The sequence below is a fragment of the Ptychodera flava genome, chromosome 6 (assembly GCF_041260155.1).
Source record: "Ptychodera flava strain L36383 chromosome 6, AS_Pfla_20210202, whole genome shotgun sequence".
Classification (NCBI taxonomy): Eukaryota; Metazoa; Hemichordata; class Enteropneusta; family Ptychoderidae; genus Ptychodera; species Ptychodera flava.
In genome coordinates, this window is record NC_091933.1 from 36,822,822 (window position 1) to 36,842,276 (window position 19,455).

The 19,455-nt window shown below is 36.6% G+C and overlaps 1 protein-coding gene across 17 annotated transcripts in view; it reads left to right on the forward strand.

Annotated features, from left to right (window-relative positions):
• LOC139135649 (dynein axonemal heavy chain 3-like) overlaps nt 1-19,455 on the forward strand; it is a 121,375-nt gene that overhangs the window by 13,987 nt on the left and 87,933 nt on the right. For all 17 annotated transcript variants that reach the window (XM_070703154.1, XM_070703155.1, XM_070703164.1 and 14 more), the window contains exons 4-11: nt 2,532-2,652; nt 4,797-5,200; nt 6,765-6,933; nt 7,972-8,113; nt 8,702-8,937; nt 10,573-10,768; nt 12,629-12,832; nt 16,062-16,315. In XM_070703154.1, coding sequence (XP_070559255.1) covers nt 2,532-2,652; nt 4,797-5,200; nt 6,765-6,933; nt 7,972-8,113; nt 8,702-8,937; nt 10,573-10,768; nt 12,629-12,832; nt 16,062-16,315 — 1,726 coding nt within the window. The remainder of the gene's footprint in view (nt 1-2,531; nt 2,653-4,796; nt 5,201-6,764; nt 6,934-7,971; nt 8,114-8,701; nt 8,938-10,572; nt 10,769-12,628; nt 12,833-16,061; nt 16,316-19,455) is intronic.

Here is a 19,455-nt window from a genome sequence, read left to right on the forward strand (position 1 = left end):
ATGTAAATTTTCTTACAACGGAAAGGGAGTAAAGTATGTGTAATGGTACATACATACACAAATTCGGATTCCGCCAGAGAAAGGTCAAAGGGCAATTCAAAACTTCAAACAACATCCATTCTGGTGCCGTGGTACGTGTGTGCTCTTTACAAAGAAGCAGGTAAAGTGCTTTAAAATGCTTTTTAAAGTACCTTCATGAGTGATCTGCAGCTAAATCAACTTGTAACTGTCCTCAGAAGTCTTTGGTGCTGTGTGATTCGATAATCAGACAAACCGATTATAGAGCACAACTTGAGTTTGAAAGACTACAAATGTACATAGCCTACCCTAGAGTTTCCTGAGAGCGTCCACCATGGCCCACAGATTAACGTTTAAGAAACAGATTTTTTTACAACAGGTAAACAAAAACCCTATGAAATATACACAATTACATTTGTACAGTACGAAAACCAAGCCAAGTATTCAGCTTACGAATTAGTCAGTAGAAATAAATCATTCCATGGTGCATATATAAATTGGAGATGAGTCAGTTTAAAATTTTGCACATAAATACTTATCAAGTGGCACCTGAGTTCATTGATTGATGCTGTGTTCAGTCATCTGACGAAAAGCTCTTTCTATGCTATAGCTGTTAAGCAGTGTCACTATATGGAAAAGAATCGGCAATGCTTGCATAATTTGACAAGTGGAATTAATATTGGTATTAAAGTCAAGGGATTATAGTACTTTAATTTTTTTTCTCAGCTGAAACAAGAAACAAGATATAGGTGTTATGAGTCCTCCAAGAGGGAAATGGGATATCAATATTTTGTATTTGCATAACTTTTATCAACATTTTCTCAAGCCAAGTACCACCTCTTTACAGTAACCTGTTTGCTGTCAAAGATGGCATTCACAGTTACTTAATAATTAATGCATGTTACTGTAGATTTGCAACATACATTTCTGATTCCAGCACAGGATGGTAAATTATAATCTATGTAGCTTGTATCTGCATATTGCATCAGGCAGCACAGAGACTTCCTTGCACGAACTCCTCAGTCTCTGTGTTTTAAATTATGAAATTAATAATATGATATATTCCTGATTTGTGACTCAAAAAGGATTGCAATTTACCTGATACCAAATTAGGAAATTTTAATCACACAAAGGAGACTTTCACATGTAGTACAGGTGAATAGGCCAAACCCGGAATTCGAATCGACCACGGTACAAACAAAGCCATGTGCGCAAACGCGCATAGACGTACGTGTATTTCCATACGCGTTAGTACACATGTGGGTTTGTTTGTACCGGCATCACGTGATTCTTTGGGCGTACTGAGTCTGTAGAACGCACCGCGTCTTTTTATTCCGGAGTAGAACCATTGTTTGAAGATATGCTAGATGGATGAAAAGTTGTGATAAAAACAAAATGATATGTTGATCAAAGAATGATATGAGGTATTGCTTGACAAATAAATATTCCAATGTTCTGAAAAGCTGAAATTGTACTAGGCTTGTACTAAGCTCAGTAATAATAATGTGATGTTGATATCTTTGAGCAAAAAAGGCCTGTTTTGAAATAATAACCGCAGTTCTAGAAAAAAGGGTATATGTCATTTTAGAGTCAAAAGGCTCTATCCTTCAAAGGTCCTTTCAAAGTCAGAAGTCGTCATTCTTCAAAAGCCACTTGTGCAAAGTGATGTAACCATTTTTTGAGGTGTTGAAATGAATAGATTCTTCTTATCACCTTTTGATTGTCAAATGATGAACTATTACATCAACCAACAAAGAGTGTATAGTATTGTTTTTCATCAGTCATGAAACTGCTAAAGCTCAGTGTCAGACTACAATTCAGTAACTGAACAAAGAAGTTAGACTTGTATGGAAATGCACTGATGGAAACAGTTAAGTTGAATGTACTCCTCCTGGTGTCCTCTTCAAGAATCTTGTGATGCAATTTCAGAGGACAACCCTGGATTAAATATTCATAGTTTGTATAAAAAGGGCTGTATTTTTATTATGAAAGGCTATCATGTGATCCTTATGTTATAACTTCAATATGATCACAAAGTTTTGAGCATATCATTTCTTCCCTAAGCCTTATAATAATAACTCTCCATATAACCTGTTACCTGCCAGATAGTGTCACTTCTCCATCTGCTAAGTCAGTAAAAAGCGGTGTTGAGCCAAAACTATGCATTTTCACCCACTTGGCTTGTATGTTATAGCAGCTTTAGTTTGTAAAAATCATCGGTCTTCAGGGACCGTCAAATCCTCACCATATGGGACATATGCTTTGCTTCACTAGTTTTGACCAACTTGACCTGATGATAAAACATGAACTTGGCAGGAAAAGGGTGGTACTCCATATTCTTAATGGAGGTAACATGTCTGCATATCCAGTATTGAGCAATATCCTCGGTTGGATATCTTGCATTGGTGTTTCCATGAAAACACTGACTTATAATGCAAAAATGTGAATGAGACACCATTATACCTGTTAATGCTGATACCCTGATAATGAATGAAATTTTGTTTCCTATTCAGAACATTCACATCATGAAGAGACGATACTGTCCATATCATCTCCCAGTGGTTATGTTAGCGGAACATCTCCATCCACATTGGAAAGACCCAAATCTGGAAACAGAAGCCCACCCAGAAAGAGGTGAGTGTGATTCCGTATTCAAATATAAAGAGTTGCTTTTTTACAGGGGTTTGAAACCAGTTCCAAGTCAAGGTGTGTGTTTGACATTTAGGGGGACACAAAGGTACTTGACATACTAAAGAGGCCTATTGACAGATGTCAGTTTGATGTCGATCATATTTTTATTCATACTTGGTAGCGTGCCGAGATGCCGTGGATGTTTTGATGTTATGCCATGAATAGCACTCAACACTGCATGTCAAGTTGAAATTCCTGCATATCTAACATCATTGGTTGTCAAGGAATGGATGAATGAAATGTTCTGTTGTCTGTGTGTTTCCAATCTGTTTGTTAATGAGCTCATGGCTCTAACAAGCTTTCTTAGTACAGCTACAATTGTAGATTGCATCCAAGCAAGTTTTAACATGTCGTTCCAAAGTAAGTTTTGATGCACAAGAAGTTTTAAATTGAATAAGTTGTGGTTGGTTTCACATTCTTTGTTGTTTTGAATGATCTTTTAATCTTTTAATTTAAGGATTGATGCAATGAAGTGATGTCAATTTGACTCACTTTGGTGAACAATGTTTTTTTGGAATGTGCCTCTGTCACCAAGCAATATTGAGATCTTGTGACAGACAACAACTGTATAAACAGATCAACAATTTAACTTGCCCATGTGTGAAGAGGTCTGACACATGATTAAACTCATTCATGCCATGTCCTCATACAACGTCCTAGTAACTATGTTATGATCCTTAAAATCCAGTCAATTAACACTCGTGTGTGTGTAGTTTTCTCTAGGAGGGATGCAGTCAGCTGATATTGATTTGCAATTGACTGTATCAGAGTTTTTTCGTACCTCTTGTCGACAGATCAATTGTACTTACACTTCGCTGATACAACAAGCACTGATGCAATATATTCAGTCCATGCTAATCCTTCAAACACTTTGCATATATTACAATTAGGAAGTTAATTTGCATTAAAACTGTCATGACATCTGTTTTATCCGACCATCGCTCCATTGCCAAGGCTACTCACATGAGTAATTTTAGAAACCACAGTGAATGAACAAATGAATAGATATCAATCGACATTATCATAAAAAGTCAATACATCATAACCTTTATATGCTACATCCTTCACCTTGGAAACGAACCATTACAAAGTATGATATATCATGACATCGAAGCTAACAAAGACAACAACGTTTACTTTGTTATTGTATCTTTCATCAGTATTTACCAAGCCTGGGATTTACTCAATTTAAATTCAGGCATATTAATTTGCAGATACTGTTGCTAAATTTAAAGTGGACTTTCAACGTCTTTGCTCCAATGGTATTTGCAGTGTTTGTGTTGCCTTGATTCACATGTTCACGAGACTTTATGTGTTTTATTCCTTGTTCAGACTGTTGATACTAAGAGCACATACACACAGACTTAGAGGAAGGTAACTGGAACAGTCTGACACTGTGCATGCAATGCCGTCCTTGCCTGAAGTAATCCTGGAATTTCACCTACTTTCTTCCCTGCTAATCACACCTACTTTGTAACATGAGATGATTGCACAGTGCACATATGAATGGGGAGACCCATTATGATCTTCTCACGCAACATTTCTACATGTTTACTGATGTATGCACATGCTTTATTGATTTGCCCAAAAGCTCTTTCCCTGCAGATTGATGCGAAATGAAATATATGCCTTTGTGTGAATTCCAGTTATGTTTGCAAGCTGCATATTGATCTGTTGCAGTGGTGTTACTTAAAATCGGGTCATTTTTCAATTTGCACCATGTAATTTTTTTCATGTTGAGGTTTTCATTCATATCCATAGATTTAAAACTTTTTCACCTGCAGTTTGTGTGATACCCAATTAAGAACATCTGCTCATTTCCAAATGTGTTTAATACACTCTCTATTGTATTATGACCATCCCAGACACTCTGATACATGTACAGTACACACCTGTGTTCAACACATGAGTCAATCATTCTCATAAGTAGATTATCTCATCAGTAAAAGATGACCACATGATCATATTAAAATATGCTTTAATATAAGCCATCTTCATTATCTTTTCATGTGTTGAAACAAGATTTATGATTTGAGTTCCATCGATTCTGTCAGATTTTCATGTCCTTGGTCTCCCTTCACTTACAGTTCTCTTGTTGGGATCCCCTCATATAAATCCAAGGATTCGGTCAGCAACCAGGCAACTCATGGATCAGTGATAAGTAGCAATAGTACATCAACTCAGCCCAGTTCCAGTGCTGTGCCCGACTCCTTGCCTCCTATCAATGGTGCTACCCCACTCTCCAGTCCCAGGTACACAAACGGCATCAACGGAGACCATGCTCCGCCGGTGCTCAATGGGTACCAGCGCCCGGCGAAGAGTCCGACACCCGCCACGGGTCAGTATCCTGGGTCGAGAACTGGTGGCGGTTCCACAAGGTCGGGTGCTGTCAGTTTATCTGAGGAATACGACAGTGGAGTTACATCATCGAGTGGTCATCACGTTCACTCTGGGGTGTATGCATTTCAACCTGTCAGTCACAAACCAGAAGGTATAGAAAACATCATCAAACTGCCAATTCAGAATAAAAGCGTCTTTTATATGTCAATTTGATCATGTACAAGTCACAAGTGAAGTTATGAACACGATTGGAACTAATTTGGGATAATTGGATGGTGAAGTAATGTCAGTTTCTGCTGCAAATGTAAGCTCATCTGCTTTTCTTTTTATGTTACACACTTGTTTTTATGAGTAATTTGTAATATTTCAACATTCAACTATAGGGTATCTAACACTTTTGAGAAATTTGAAAAATACGCGGATCCAATTATCCCAAATTATTTCCAATCGTGTTCATGATAACACTGAATGACATGATTCGAAATTGAAAACAAAACAATCTGATTCCAATGCAGAAACAAAGGAGTATGTCGACAGATGTTGGTACATTTGATATATATACCTAGAATATGGCATAAACACTTGTAATCAGCAGGAAATCCTCATTGGAGTGTGCATCAGAAAATGTAAATATGAACAATGAATGCTAACATTACTTTTATTGATGAAATTATGTAAAATGTTTAGTTAGATTTACTGCCGCTCTATAAAACTGTCAACTCACTAGTTAGTCATATCCAGTCAGAAAATCCCAAGCAAATAGTTTGTAAGTACCGGTAATGCAAAAGCAAGCTGTTCCAGTACCGTATATTATGTGCATATACCGGTAGATGTATGCAGATCATAAACCAATATTGAGGGAGTGAAGTCAGTGTATTTGATGTTCATTGATGTTATGAAATTCTTTATCAACAAAGTCATATCACAAATCAAATAATGCTGATCATATAACTGTATGCTCAGTTTTATATAAAACCGTGCTTAACTGTACACTGAAGTGTGCTGCTGCTAAGAGCAGCCAGTAGCTTAAATGTGCTTCTGATAAATCTGTGTACCCTGCATCAGAATTGTTTCATCATTTTCATAACCTATTCCATCTACAAGTCGGTTTTTAGGTATTTTCTGTTTACATCACTTTCAGTTTGTAGAAGGTATACGTACCTACCAATATGACTGCTTCCTCACATGGTACACTAATAAAATAAAAATTGCAAGCCTAGGTTGACTTTATTGCTGCATACGTTTGCTGTAATATCACCCCGTCATTTCAGAAATAAGAGAGATATGGAGAACATATGTTTACTTAGTGTAGGGTTGATTTCAAGTGATCAGAGATATGCCATTGATTTGCAAAATGAAATAGTTGTCTTAAGCTATTTTATGACTTCTTGGAATGATGAGTACAAGAATAGCAAAATGAACCTTTGAAATTTGTATCAGTGTTTTGATGAATACCACAAAATAAAACATCACATATACAGGGTTTTGACTGCAAATGGTAATGAACAACACTTGAAAAACAAATCAAATTTGTCCCAACTTCTGTTAAAAAAGGCCTAAGTTTTACATACAGTGGTATATTTAGCAACAAACATAGAATTCTGAAGAGCCCTTCTGTCATGCAACAAGATTAATGTTTAAAGGTCAACATTCATGGTTCTGTCTAAGAAACCTACATGCAAGACAAATGTTGAAGTTTGTTCTTGTTTGTTCAGTTTCGCCGTCACACATGTCTGCACAGAACGGAAGAAAAAGAGACTGTGATAGACTCAGAGACTATGATGATGAGGTTGAAGCAGTTCTGAGTATTGAATTTCCACCGTCTACGTTTTCAACCATCGGACTTTCCAGACCAGCAACTCCCAATGAAAAAGAGCTAGACAGGTAAGATATATGTTAATCTGCTTCTAGTGTCAGACATTGTTCAGGCGATCATGCCTGGATTAACACCCTTCCTGCACCTTGCAGCTGGTGGTATTAAAATGTTTGGCCTTCCCAAGACCGGTATGTAAATTAAAACCTAGAATTCTGTAACTCTCAAAAAGTCGGAATAAGCTTTACATTCTGTACTTATGCCGTATTTAGAAAATAGAAGATTAAGACTGTGTTTGAAATCACTGAAGCATGAAATGGCCGCTAGGTTGTTTTGTGAGACTGCATTTTCATAATGCGATTTAAGCCTTTTCATGAGAATATAAATTCACCATGCAGATCTCTTTCTTATGAAGAGAGAAATTTGACACCATCATGTACAAATAATCAAAGGCTTAAACGCTATTTTTACTATGGATTTCATGGGATAATGATTAGACAGTATGATCTGCAGGAATTGACTTATTTTATAAACCTTGAAAATTGTCCCCCATCCATTTATAGATGTCTCTGTTGGTATGTAGATGCTCAATTTTCTGTTTTTCTGTCGATTTAAGGTAGAACGCACCTCGGGGACAGATATTCGGACTCTCAAACTTTTACAATTCTCTTCTGATATATTAAATGTGGGGGTTCGTTTTAAAGCTCTTGGTGGAAGAAAACTTTTCACCGGCTTAGTTTTTCGAAATTTTAAAATTTTTATTTTTCTCCATAGAGTTAACACAGGGATCGCGGCCATTTTGAATTTCTAATATCAGTAAATATTGGGTAATTTGTTTCTCTAGTACCAGAATCTGCACGGTGACCCCCTATTTTTATTCTTGATTTTGAAAGAGAATGATTGAAAGATTCTTTGAGGAAAGTTAGAGCAAAAGTTTAAGTCTTTCACTTTCGAGGCGCATACTACCTTAACTTCCAGATGTTTTTAATGCCATTCATGATGTTTTTGATTTCATGTTTTATGGATTTGAAATTCAAAACTCTGTGAACATTTCAAAGTTACCTGTCTACCATTCAAGCTTTACATTCTTGCCTGCCATACCTACACAGGTATTATTCCTTGATTGAGCATTCCATTGAACCATACATGGTTGCCCCGCTGAGTCGAGAATGGATACAGGGGAGTTTGAACCTTGTTCCCAAGGCCTTGAAATGTGAAAGCCTCAGAGAAGCTGTGAGAAATGTCACAGAGGTAAGCCCCATCATTTTTTTTTTCCAACGACATGCATTGAAGCTGGTTTAAATGTAACTTTAGCAAAACACACTTTAAAATATAAGCTGAAGTGCCATGTTTGAACTCAAAATTAAATCAACCCACAATAATGCTTTTTATGAAATGTATTTTTAACTTAATACCATAGGCAGCCAGCCATATTAAAATTTTAAAGTTTTATGATTGGAGTATAATATTTATGATCAAAATATTATGGTATAGCAAATTATTTGTTAATGATATATTTTTTAAAAACAACTTGAAATATTGAATACAACATGTCTTTAACATGTCTTTGATTCAATTATTTGACTTCCAAACTTTTACTTTATCAAGTCCAGGTGGTTTGATGTATGTATAAAACAGTGTTTGATGATTTTTGATGCAATGCTCAGAATTTAGATGAAGAGATGCAGAAGTCTTTTGACTAAGTAAAACGAACGTGTAGTTTATAGTATGCAGAAAATTGTGCTGAAGAATAAATATGTTAACATTTGTAATTCTTAAAATTTGGAGTTTTTATATGTCGCATAACCCTGAAACATATACTATCACTTCAAATTTCAGGAGGTCAGGTTTTACTACACCCAGAGTGTGAAGAAGGCGATGTTGGACTACATACTCAAAGATGACAAGGAACAAGAGCGTCTTGGAATACACCTTCCGGAGAAAATTTCCAACTCTGCCGGCAGAGAGGGATTTCCTTGGAGCAGTGCGGTGATTGCTGCCAGACAGTTCATGGAAACAGAGTTGTACATGACCCATCCTGTTATGTCAGCCATTCTTTATATCTGGGAGACAAAGTAAGAGCTGTTTTTGTATCCAGCAACATTGATAAAGTAGATACAAGCTACTGAAAATGACTAGTCTCAGTATTGTTTACCTATATCTAGAGTGAATGGTCAGGTTTTACCAGCTTGTAAATTTAAGATTGTACTGAAGTGCGGTATTATCATTCCCCCTATCCCTATAATAAAATCTTTTAAAATATGATCAATTTTCAATATGTATGTATTGTGCTTGATGATTCATGCCATGTTTATGTGTTTCTTGTTTCCTCAAGTAATGTTTGGAAACAAAGAACAAACCTGAATATTATTTCATAATTTAATCAAATACAGTAAGGAACTCAACTAAAGTTAATTCCCTGGTGTCTGTGATGTTTATAATTTTAAGTAGATGTCTACTTTGTTTAATTAGATCAATGAGATTTGATAGACAGTTGGTTTCTGAAAAGAAACATATTTTTTTTCTCCCCTTCATTGTCAACTGTCAACTGCAAGATGTCAAAATTAGCTTGATGTGCAATGTTGAATTTTGTTCGTCATGAACCTGACCTAAATAAAGTGATAAGAAATATCAAAAAGAAATAGTGCCATCAAAAGGAACAGCAATTACTGGCAGGAAAAAAAATTACTGACAGAATGTGATATGAAAGACGGTTTTGATCTCTTCAACGTGAATAGTCTGCACAGACACGTAATCAGGATACATTGTAACTGCCATGGAGAATTCACAATCTTTACACTGAAAACTGATACATACGGTGAATACAGTATGCATGTCTCATACATCAACTGGAAACCTTTATACCTCTCTTGAATCGCAGTCTGACATGACAAATTACCGGCATCGCCAACGGTAACAGGAAAATCGATCTGCATGTAGTTATTACAGTATTTCCAATTTATTACTTAGATCAAAAATTCTCCACTCCTAATTTTTAAATCAGAAAATTTCAAATGTAGTTTTAGTCTTTAATTTCTGGTTGTTTCTTACAAGATGCAGAGCCTTATAAATCTTTCTGGATTTAGGTTATGTAGATTTGTACTAGATTACTGTTTTAGAATTTCAAATTGACAGCCTCAAATTTAACATAATGTAGAAGAATATATTTTATGAATTTTCATGCACAATATATTTAGCAGTACATGTTAATCAATGACGTACATTGCTCACATAATAATCTGTTGATAATCAATTTAGAAAAAACATCAGTACACTTTCAGTGAATCTTGTATATTTGAAATGAATCTTACTAATATTGATTGATAAGCAATCGTACATGTAGGTGAAAAAACTGTTTAGAGGATGCTCATCACAGAATAACTGCAAATTACGGTACATGTAAATTTATACGTATTACTAACATTAGCCTATTATAGGTAAGTGATACACAATACTAACATAGCAATTTTTTTCAATTTTTTTCGTTTAATTTATTTTCTGCGAGAGCTATTTGGTCAATATGCTTTGAAATAAACTGATTAGTTTTACGTGCAGTTGGTACATGCATTTGAAATACAATGTTAATTCTAATGAAAGTAGATTGCAGAATATGATGGTGTTTGAACAGAACATATCAGCCAGTCCCTGGGGCATCTACATTTTGTACAGCTGATGTATAACACTTCATTGTATTTGTTCCTGTCTCCAAGGTATGCTACCTTTAGGTTAATAGATATCGCTGGCCTGAAATCTATTATGCCTATCACTATGGAGGAATTCCATGACCATGTCAAGACTTCCAGCGCAATGGGAGCCAAGATCCTCAAACAGGAATGGTTGAAAGAGTGTGCTGGGATCATCAATGATAACAGAGAGAGTATTGAAGAATGGATGCCCAAAGATGAGGTACAAATAATTGTACTTTCATATTTTTTACAAAGTTGTTAAATATTTTTTGTGTTTCAGCAATTACATGTAGGATGAAATAACCTCCTAATTTGGTGATAATCAGTTGCCAATGACAAACAAATACCTCATCAAACTTGAACATCACTGTTTTTCATAACATGTAACTGATAAGCAAAACAAAGCATTATGAATGTTGAAGTAGTACACATATACAGCAGTCATTCAAATAACTCTGTCTGCGGTTGTATAGGGTTTGCTTGCGAGGAAATTTTAACACTCTATGTGTTTATGTACATTAAACTCTGGATTGCTTTATAGTTAAATTTCTGTGATAAAGTGAATGAATGTGGCAAATAAATAAGTGAATAAAAAATAAATAAAGAAATAAAGTTTCAGTACTCTAAAACAAATGCAGAAAATAATATTCTGCTATTTATTATTGTCAATGAGAGATCTTTGAATTCAAAGAGGATGAGTAGGTTTCAATGACCTTGCCATTTGGAAAAATTTAATTATTTTAATGTGCATGTCATGAAACATTGATATCATGGTGTACTGCCTAATGAATGTCCAATTTTCATTTAATGAATTAAAATCATCCAGTCACTGCAAATTTGCATACTGTATGTCTGTTTCTGGTAAAAGAGGCACGCAAGCTATGTTATGCACAGTACATCTGTAGAATTATGCTGTTTGGCAGTATGCCTCTGTAAGCCCATGTGCCTTCAAACACCCAAACACTCCTACACTAAAATCGACAGTTACTTCCACTCATATACAACAGTATCCTTTAAAAAACACATAATTAACACATTCTAGCTGTTTTCCCATTACTACATGTACAATTAAAAGAAAATCACAATATGTATCTGTTCATATTTTTCTATCAATGTTGTCTTTTAACAACTGTAAATTAAATGCAGTAAAGATGCTGTGTAGCATTCCAAATTTATAAGCTTTCTTGTAAAATGTTTTCCCCTAGAAGTCAACCGGACATTGAATCGGATCTTGTCCGGTGATATGCAATAAATACTCCAAAGAGACTGTACACATAGTTGTCTGATTTCATCGATTGTACAACCAGATTGTTCAGTTTCCAGGCTGTATTGACATTTATTATTTACAGTAAGGGCTAATCTGATAAACTGCTGGAAGTCATTCTCCGCCTCTGCAGTATTTGTAATGTGCCAACAAATAACCTGTACAAGACACCTGTTCCAAATTATGCAATTGTACAAAAACATATAGAACATTCAATGAACTGATATAGACTCTGTGTATACAACAACTCATACAGGTGTTCCTACTCAGGAAAATCAAATTGTTAAGTTTGTTTTTTCATGAGAAATTAAATTGATTTGACCATACAGATGAGAAAAAACCAACATTGTAGTTTCTCAAGAAGTGGAAAGACCACATGTTTTCTGTGGTACAACAGATGTGTTCAAATGATATTAATGTTGTAAAATCTGCAGTTGCTTTGCAGACGATCAAACACAAACCTGTTGGCAAAAGTAATAGATGGACACACGATTTAAAACATCTTTGTTTTAAAATTAACAAAGTTTCTGAAGATGCTGTAATTGCAATGCTATGATGACAGTACACCATTACTATAGTGTGTATTCTATAGCTTTGAAATAGATGCTTGTTCAAATGATGAGAGTCTACTTAAAAATGAAAGATCTTTCATTTCAGAGAGTAGGATGTGATTGGTAAATGATAAAATATGTTAAGAACTCCAATTCAAAAAATAGGAATCATAGATTGAAAAATGTTTTCTCATAGGGATGATACCAAAGTTTGGTGTGGGAGTTGGGGTGAAACAAAATGATTTGCTGTCTGTTTTTTTAACAGGTGGCAAGAATGAACCAGATGGACCATTTCTTTGGCTCTGTGGCCACCTTGATGTCAAACTGTCTGCGTAATGGAGTCAAGCGCTCCATGTATGACTTAGTGGAGTTGTTAGAGCAGTACTCTGAAGGAAATGACTACGGCGGTGATTACTACCAGTGTAAACACAGACTTCCAGTTGTCGATCACATTATTACCTTTTTCATGGTGAGTTTGGTATTCATCTCTTAAAAGCAGTCCTACGCACCCTTCTTTACCAATTAACTCTTTTCTTGCAAGCAGTATCTTAATCATTTCCTGCAAGTATTACTACTGTATGAAATTAACGACTCCAAAGTTAAATGTTAATGTTGCAAGTTGATTATACATGTATTCGTAGTTATGTTAAATGGTCGTAATCTTGCGTGATAGAAAATTTTAATTCTACCAAACTTTAAAAGCCCGTCATGTTTTATTATAAGCTCTTTCAAACTAAAGCCTTTGTGTCTAGCAACTGAACATCATTGTGTGTGGTTACTATGGAGTAATATACCATGAGCTTAAAAGTTGAACAATATAATGATAAAGTGCAGCTTCACTTGTTTGAAAATACGACCAAGGGGAGCTGATTCCGAGAAATTGGTAGCTTAAGGTGCAATTTTGCCAAACAAATGCAATTTTGATACCCAGTATTTTCTTGTCTCATGCTGTTCAAAACCTGACTTTGTTGACAAAATCTGCGGTTGGGACCCCTGCCAATCCCGGAGACAGAGCATTAAATAAGCTTCTCACAGGAAAACCATACTTGGGGATCTGTTACTCTGGCCACTGAGAAATGCTGAGTCATATGGATTCCAGCAGATGGGGTCAAATCCTCAACAGCCAAGAGGACCATGCCTGACTGTACATGTAACTTCCGTTCACAGCTGTGATTCTGTGAAATGTGGCATTAAATGCCTCTTACCCTGGACTGACGACTGAAACACTTACATGTGCACTGGGTTTAAGTCTTGTATCTGAATGACTGACACGTCAAATTTGTGAAGTGTTTTGTATTCATAATTAACTGGAGCCTTAGTATCCTCAGTTCACATGCCTATACTGGTCCCAAATAAGTCTGGCCTCTGCTTATGAGATGTCTTTGAACAGTGAAGTACATAATTATGTGAACCTGACAATTGTGGAAGATCATATAATGTATTGTGCAACCAAATAATTCACAGCTGTTGCCACATTACAGGTCACAAAGTGTTCCCAAAAATGAGACCAGCTTTCTTTCAGATTTTGTAGTCATGTTCATGTGATAAATTCCAGAAGATAATAAGTAATACTGTTGATTTTTATACAAAATATTTTGACAATAAAACTGAGAATTTCAATAAAGATGACAACTGTTGAAATGTTTTTGTTGTAATTTCCAATGAAAATAAGTGCAACAATTGAAAACCTAAACCGGCAGCATAAATTTGAAAGACATTCTTTAACATCCTGTCAAACCTGCACACCTTATAGTGTCTTACAGTATTAAGGGACTGGTCAGTTTCTTCGGCCTGGGGGGGCCGGTGGATTATTTTTGCCGACGTCAAAAAGTGGCTGACCCCCCCCCCCCCCCCCATTCCAAATTTTGAAAACAGGGTGACCCCCCATATTCCAAATTTTGGAAACAGGGTGACCCCCCCTTGGCACACAAAAACTGTAAAACAAAAGGTGGACATTATATATATATATATATATATATATATATATATATATATATATTATATTTTACATACATTCATATTTTAACAGTCATTCTGTGTTTTAATGAAATTGTTGACAAGTCAGTTGTAAGATAGGATTTTCAAAGTGTCAGTCTTAAAGTTTTGAATACAGTACATTTTGAATGAGCTGTGAATGTATTTCACACTTTCTATGCTTAACCAGATGTCCTGAACTGTTGTACAGAAATGGATGTCAATCATTAATATCAAAGAGGAAAAAGCAGTAAATCAAAAATTTTGATGGGTGTTAAGACTTGCCAGCCATCCAATTAAATCTCCTGAGGAGCCATAGAGAGTCTGATGTGTGCTGTGTCTGAGATGACCTTTTCTTGTAACATTGAAACCATGAAAGCACAGCTAATAATGACAAAAACTGCCTTTTTTAACTGTTATTTTGGTCATAAAAAAGCATCACTCTACAGAAAACCTGAGACACAAAGGAAAACAGTTGCATCAATGACAATGAAAGATATCTTGTCATTTTTCTATCTCTAAAATAAGTCACTGTATCAAATATATATTGTGAAATATTTGTGCATGTTGCTTTCTCATACTGAATTCTCATAGAGAGAACAGAAAAGTATCAGGAATTTGTCATGCTTTCATATGAAGTGCAGATTTCATAATGGTACACTTTCACTTAGCAAACATCAAGCTATCTCTGACATATATCTCTGATTTATCAAAGTATGGCGCCCGAAGGGCGCGCCGAAAAATATGAAACATCCTGATATCTCTGATATATATGTCTTGTATATTAAAGTCATGCACAGGAAGGGCGTGCTGAAAAATGTCTGATATATTAAAGTAATGCGCTCAAAGAGCACGCTGAAAAATATTGAACATACAGATATCTCTGATATATGTATGCCTGATATGTTAAAGTTGGGCGTGCTGAAAAATACGCCTGATTATTAAAGTTATGCGCCCAAAGGGCGCGCCGAAAAATGCAACTGAATGATGAAATTTGTGGCTGACACGATGCATTTTAAACAATGATGAGCCTGTGTCGAAATTCAAAAACACACTGACCCCCCCCCCCCCCTATTGGGCATTTCAAAACATGGTGACCCCCCCCCCCCCATCACCAAAGTCAAAAACAGGGTGACCCCCCCCCATGAATCCACCCCCCCACCCCACCCCCCACCCACCCCCGCCGAAGAAACTGACCAGTCCCTAATGTTTACGCAGAGTAAGCAAAAATTCTCATTTTCAAAAGCAAAAATATAAATGGTTCAGCATACCATATGTCCATTGTTCAAAGAGCTCAAACCATACAGTCTTAAAACATTGGAGACAGATATTCCGACTCTCAAATTTTTACATATCTCTTCTAATCTATTTATTGGGGTTCATTTCAGTGTGCTTGGCATAAGAAAACTTTTTGCCATCATAGTTTTTCGAAAATTGAAAATTTAATTATTCCCCACAGAGTTAACACTGGGATGGCGGCCATTTTGAATCACAAATATTGAGCAGTTTGTTTCTCTAGTATCAAACTTTGCACTGTGACCTCTGATTTTTATGATTAATTTGGTAAGAGAATAGTGGAAGTTTTCATGGGGAAAGTTTGAGCAAAAGTTTAACCTTTCACTTTTGAGGTACATACTATCTTAATTGTTTCAAGTACTATTATGCAAAAAGTCTTGTCTCAGTTATTAAGTTCATTTTCATTTTCTTTCGCCGCAATTTTACAGGGTCCCCACATGGATGGAGTGACCACCAAATTCACACCATCCTTTGAGAACATCATTGAGAAACTGAACCAGATCATATACACCATGGTGCACAGCGTGGAAAAGCTGCCCCACATAGAACACCAACTCTTCCAAGAAGTGGAAGATTTGCAAATAAGATACATCAGTACAGTTGAAGAAGATGAAGAAATCGTTGAAATTGCGAAGGAGAGGATTAAAGCAGTTATCTTGAAAAATAGCTGTGGACCAAAGAGGTATTAAAAACACAACCTAGTTTGAAATTTTTACCTAGAATTGCATCATTAGTTCTTGCGGATGGTGATCAAAAGAAGGAAAAAGCTTTGGAGTGAAAATTATCAAAAGATGTTTATAATAAACACACATTCTGCTTTTGCCAAAAACAAAAAAATATCCTTATAACTTGAAATTAAAAAAATATGGAATCTGGGAAAAACAAGTTTGCATGGCCCGGCAACACCGGCACCATTCTTCAAGGGAGAATAACAATGCACTTCCTTATTCTGACTATTATACCTCCACCCAAGACATTATGGGATACTGCCTACATTTTTGTTGTTCCTGATGATCTTTGACCCTTTGACCCCTGTAGCCTAGTATTAAAGGTCCAACCTCGATATTGAAAACAAGGGAATTAACCAAAATTTATTGCTGACAGGGGTACAAGTACTCATGTACCATTGATCAGTGCCCCTACTTAAGTGGACAATAGTTGCTATAGGTACTTTGAAACTGTTATAAAGCTATGTGGATTTCAGGGATTCACTGACACACTTCCAGGGCCATTTTAAAATCTGTTTTCACAGGTAAAAATCTAAAGCAAAATATTCCAGAGTGACAACCCACTAAAACAAAATATTCCAGAGTGACAATCCACTGGCACTGAAATAATGCAAACTTTTGTATAAAAAAGTAACTATATATAATATGACATAAAAGTGTTATACAGTAAAGGGGGCTGAGTGTTATATTGTCTGCTAACCAGTCAAAACATGTCTCCAAAGTTGAATGCCTGGTAATATACTCTCGGTCACTGACTTCTTCCAAGGTCAATTTCATATCATCCATTGATCTACTTTATATTGCCTCGCTGGATCTCCATCAATCTATTAGTAATTGGCCTTGTAGCTTTCATTATGACTTTAAAATTTCTGTAGAAAGCATATCTGTGGTGATAAAATATTTTTCATCATATATCATATATATTCAATGGTTAAATGTCTAATTGTTAAGTGCTATTTTTTGTCCCGAGTCATATACATGTACACTGTACATACTATGTTCCTTGTTTTGGAATAAATTGTTTGCCATGCAAAATGTCGATATATATCTTTCCAGCATAGCCCTCCCATGAAAATCTGCTTAGACCTTGATTTTTTAACATATTTAAAGCCTCATCACTTCGCTCAATGATATAGCCTATTGTATTAAGGATTGGGATCGAGATATCTGTTTTGCGGCTGTACATTGAGCGAGTGATCTCCTAAAATAGGGTGGGCGGGTGGGCTCGAGAAAACACACCAGCGCCCCGTCACCTAAGTCTGTACATACTTCATCCGACCCGCCACCTCCGTTGTTAGCGAGTGACCATGATACCTATTGTCTTAGGACTATTTATACTGTCTATATGAATATTCATGAGTGGCGTAATGATAATCGCTACGTGACTCGGCTTTGAATATTAACATATTTAAAGCCTCATCACTTCGCTCAATGATATAGCCTATTGTATTAAGGATTGGGATCGAGATATCTTTATTGCTGCCACCTTAGCTCCGCTATCTAGTCTTTTACTATAGTAAAACCACCCATACCTCCATTCCTCCAAGTTTCTGCTCTCCTAAAATAGTAGACACTGAATAAGAGGCCACTCCAAGAGACAATATACAGTTAGTGTCTTTAATACATATCCTCAAAGAAACATAGTAGATACATGTGCATATTATCACTACTATTAATATTTTATTTAATACATGAGCGCACCATACGTAATATTTATTTGTAAATAAATATATGCGTACGGAGGTGGTACACATCTTATATGAACCGCTAGCAAGGTGACTTATCTACCGCTTAAAGGGGAAAGCCGGTCGACTGGAGGCAACCATTCTTTCCAAAGCTTCATACTCACGCGTCAAATGGGCCTGGTTGGCTATTGCCTCCACTAATCTAGATGCGGGAGCCTCTGCCTTTGCTGACTTGTGCAACTGCATGTAAAGATTAGGGGATCTTTCCGACCTCCAGCCCACATGTGACATTACCTCACTGATCGTAGACCCGGCCAGCGTCAACATAATAGCGCAAGCACTCCTGAAACTATGTGGGGTTTCCCCGTCATCGAGGTTCAACTCGTGCAAATAATACTTTAATCGGGAGTATATTGCCTGTGATGTGAGCGGTTTGCATTCGATTCTTCCACTTGGGGAGGTGGGGCGGAAAAGATACCCAAGCGACAGATCGAGTCCTATTTTATCCGCCAGTTTTACATATTCCTCTATGGCTGTAACTGCACAGAGCAATTTATCGTGGCACTTTTTAATGATAAACATATTTGAGTGTTCCCCTCTCAGCGTTTTTCCAAATGTGTGGTTGAATACGAGACCAGTACCGTCCGCTAATCGAAATATTTCTTGGGTTTTGATCTGTCCCAGGTCCCCTGCTCTGTCGCCCGACATCATTAACATTTTGAACACAGTTATATCTCTAGCGTAGATGTACGTTTCTATGGGCGCTCCGGAGGATGCGATCTTGCTCAAAATATGGTCTAGGAAAACTCTAATTTTGTTAACGAATAGAGGCTTAGCTTGTTTCGGCGTGACTTGGGCCTTTGCTTGCTCTTCCCGGATTTTTTTGTATACCTGTCTACCATTACAGATACCGCCGGGTTACTCGCTGTGATACCGACCATTTGCATGGCGGAGTAAAAGGAACTTAATTTTGCCACTGCATTCTTGATTGTTCCTAGACGTAAGCGTTTTGGGCACGAGCAAACCGAGCGACTACTACCAGAAACTCCAAGAAATCGGCAGTTTGCTTCGTGCACTTGAGACCGTGCGTCAGAGTCCTTGAAGACCAGAAATCTAACTATGTCTTGGGGAGAGGCTTGGGTCAAATCTTTAGGAACCGGCAATAATTTTAAGAAAGCCTCTAGCTGCTGAACCAATCTGTCTTTTTGTGTGTCATATGCAGACTTGTCACCCAGCAAATGGTGGATACGGGCGTCAACCTCTGTAAGGTCCAGACGGGCTTGTGCTACTGAAATTTGTTGCTTCTCTTTACGAATTCTTTCAGTGGAGCACACGTGGCATTTCGAGTCGTCGGAAGGCGAACAGTTGCCAGGGGGTGGCGCACCGCATAACCAGCAACTCTGAAAAAA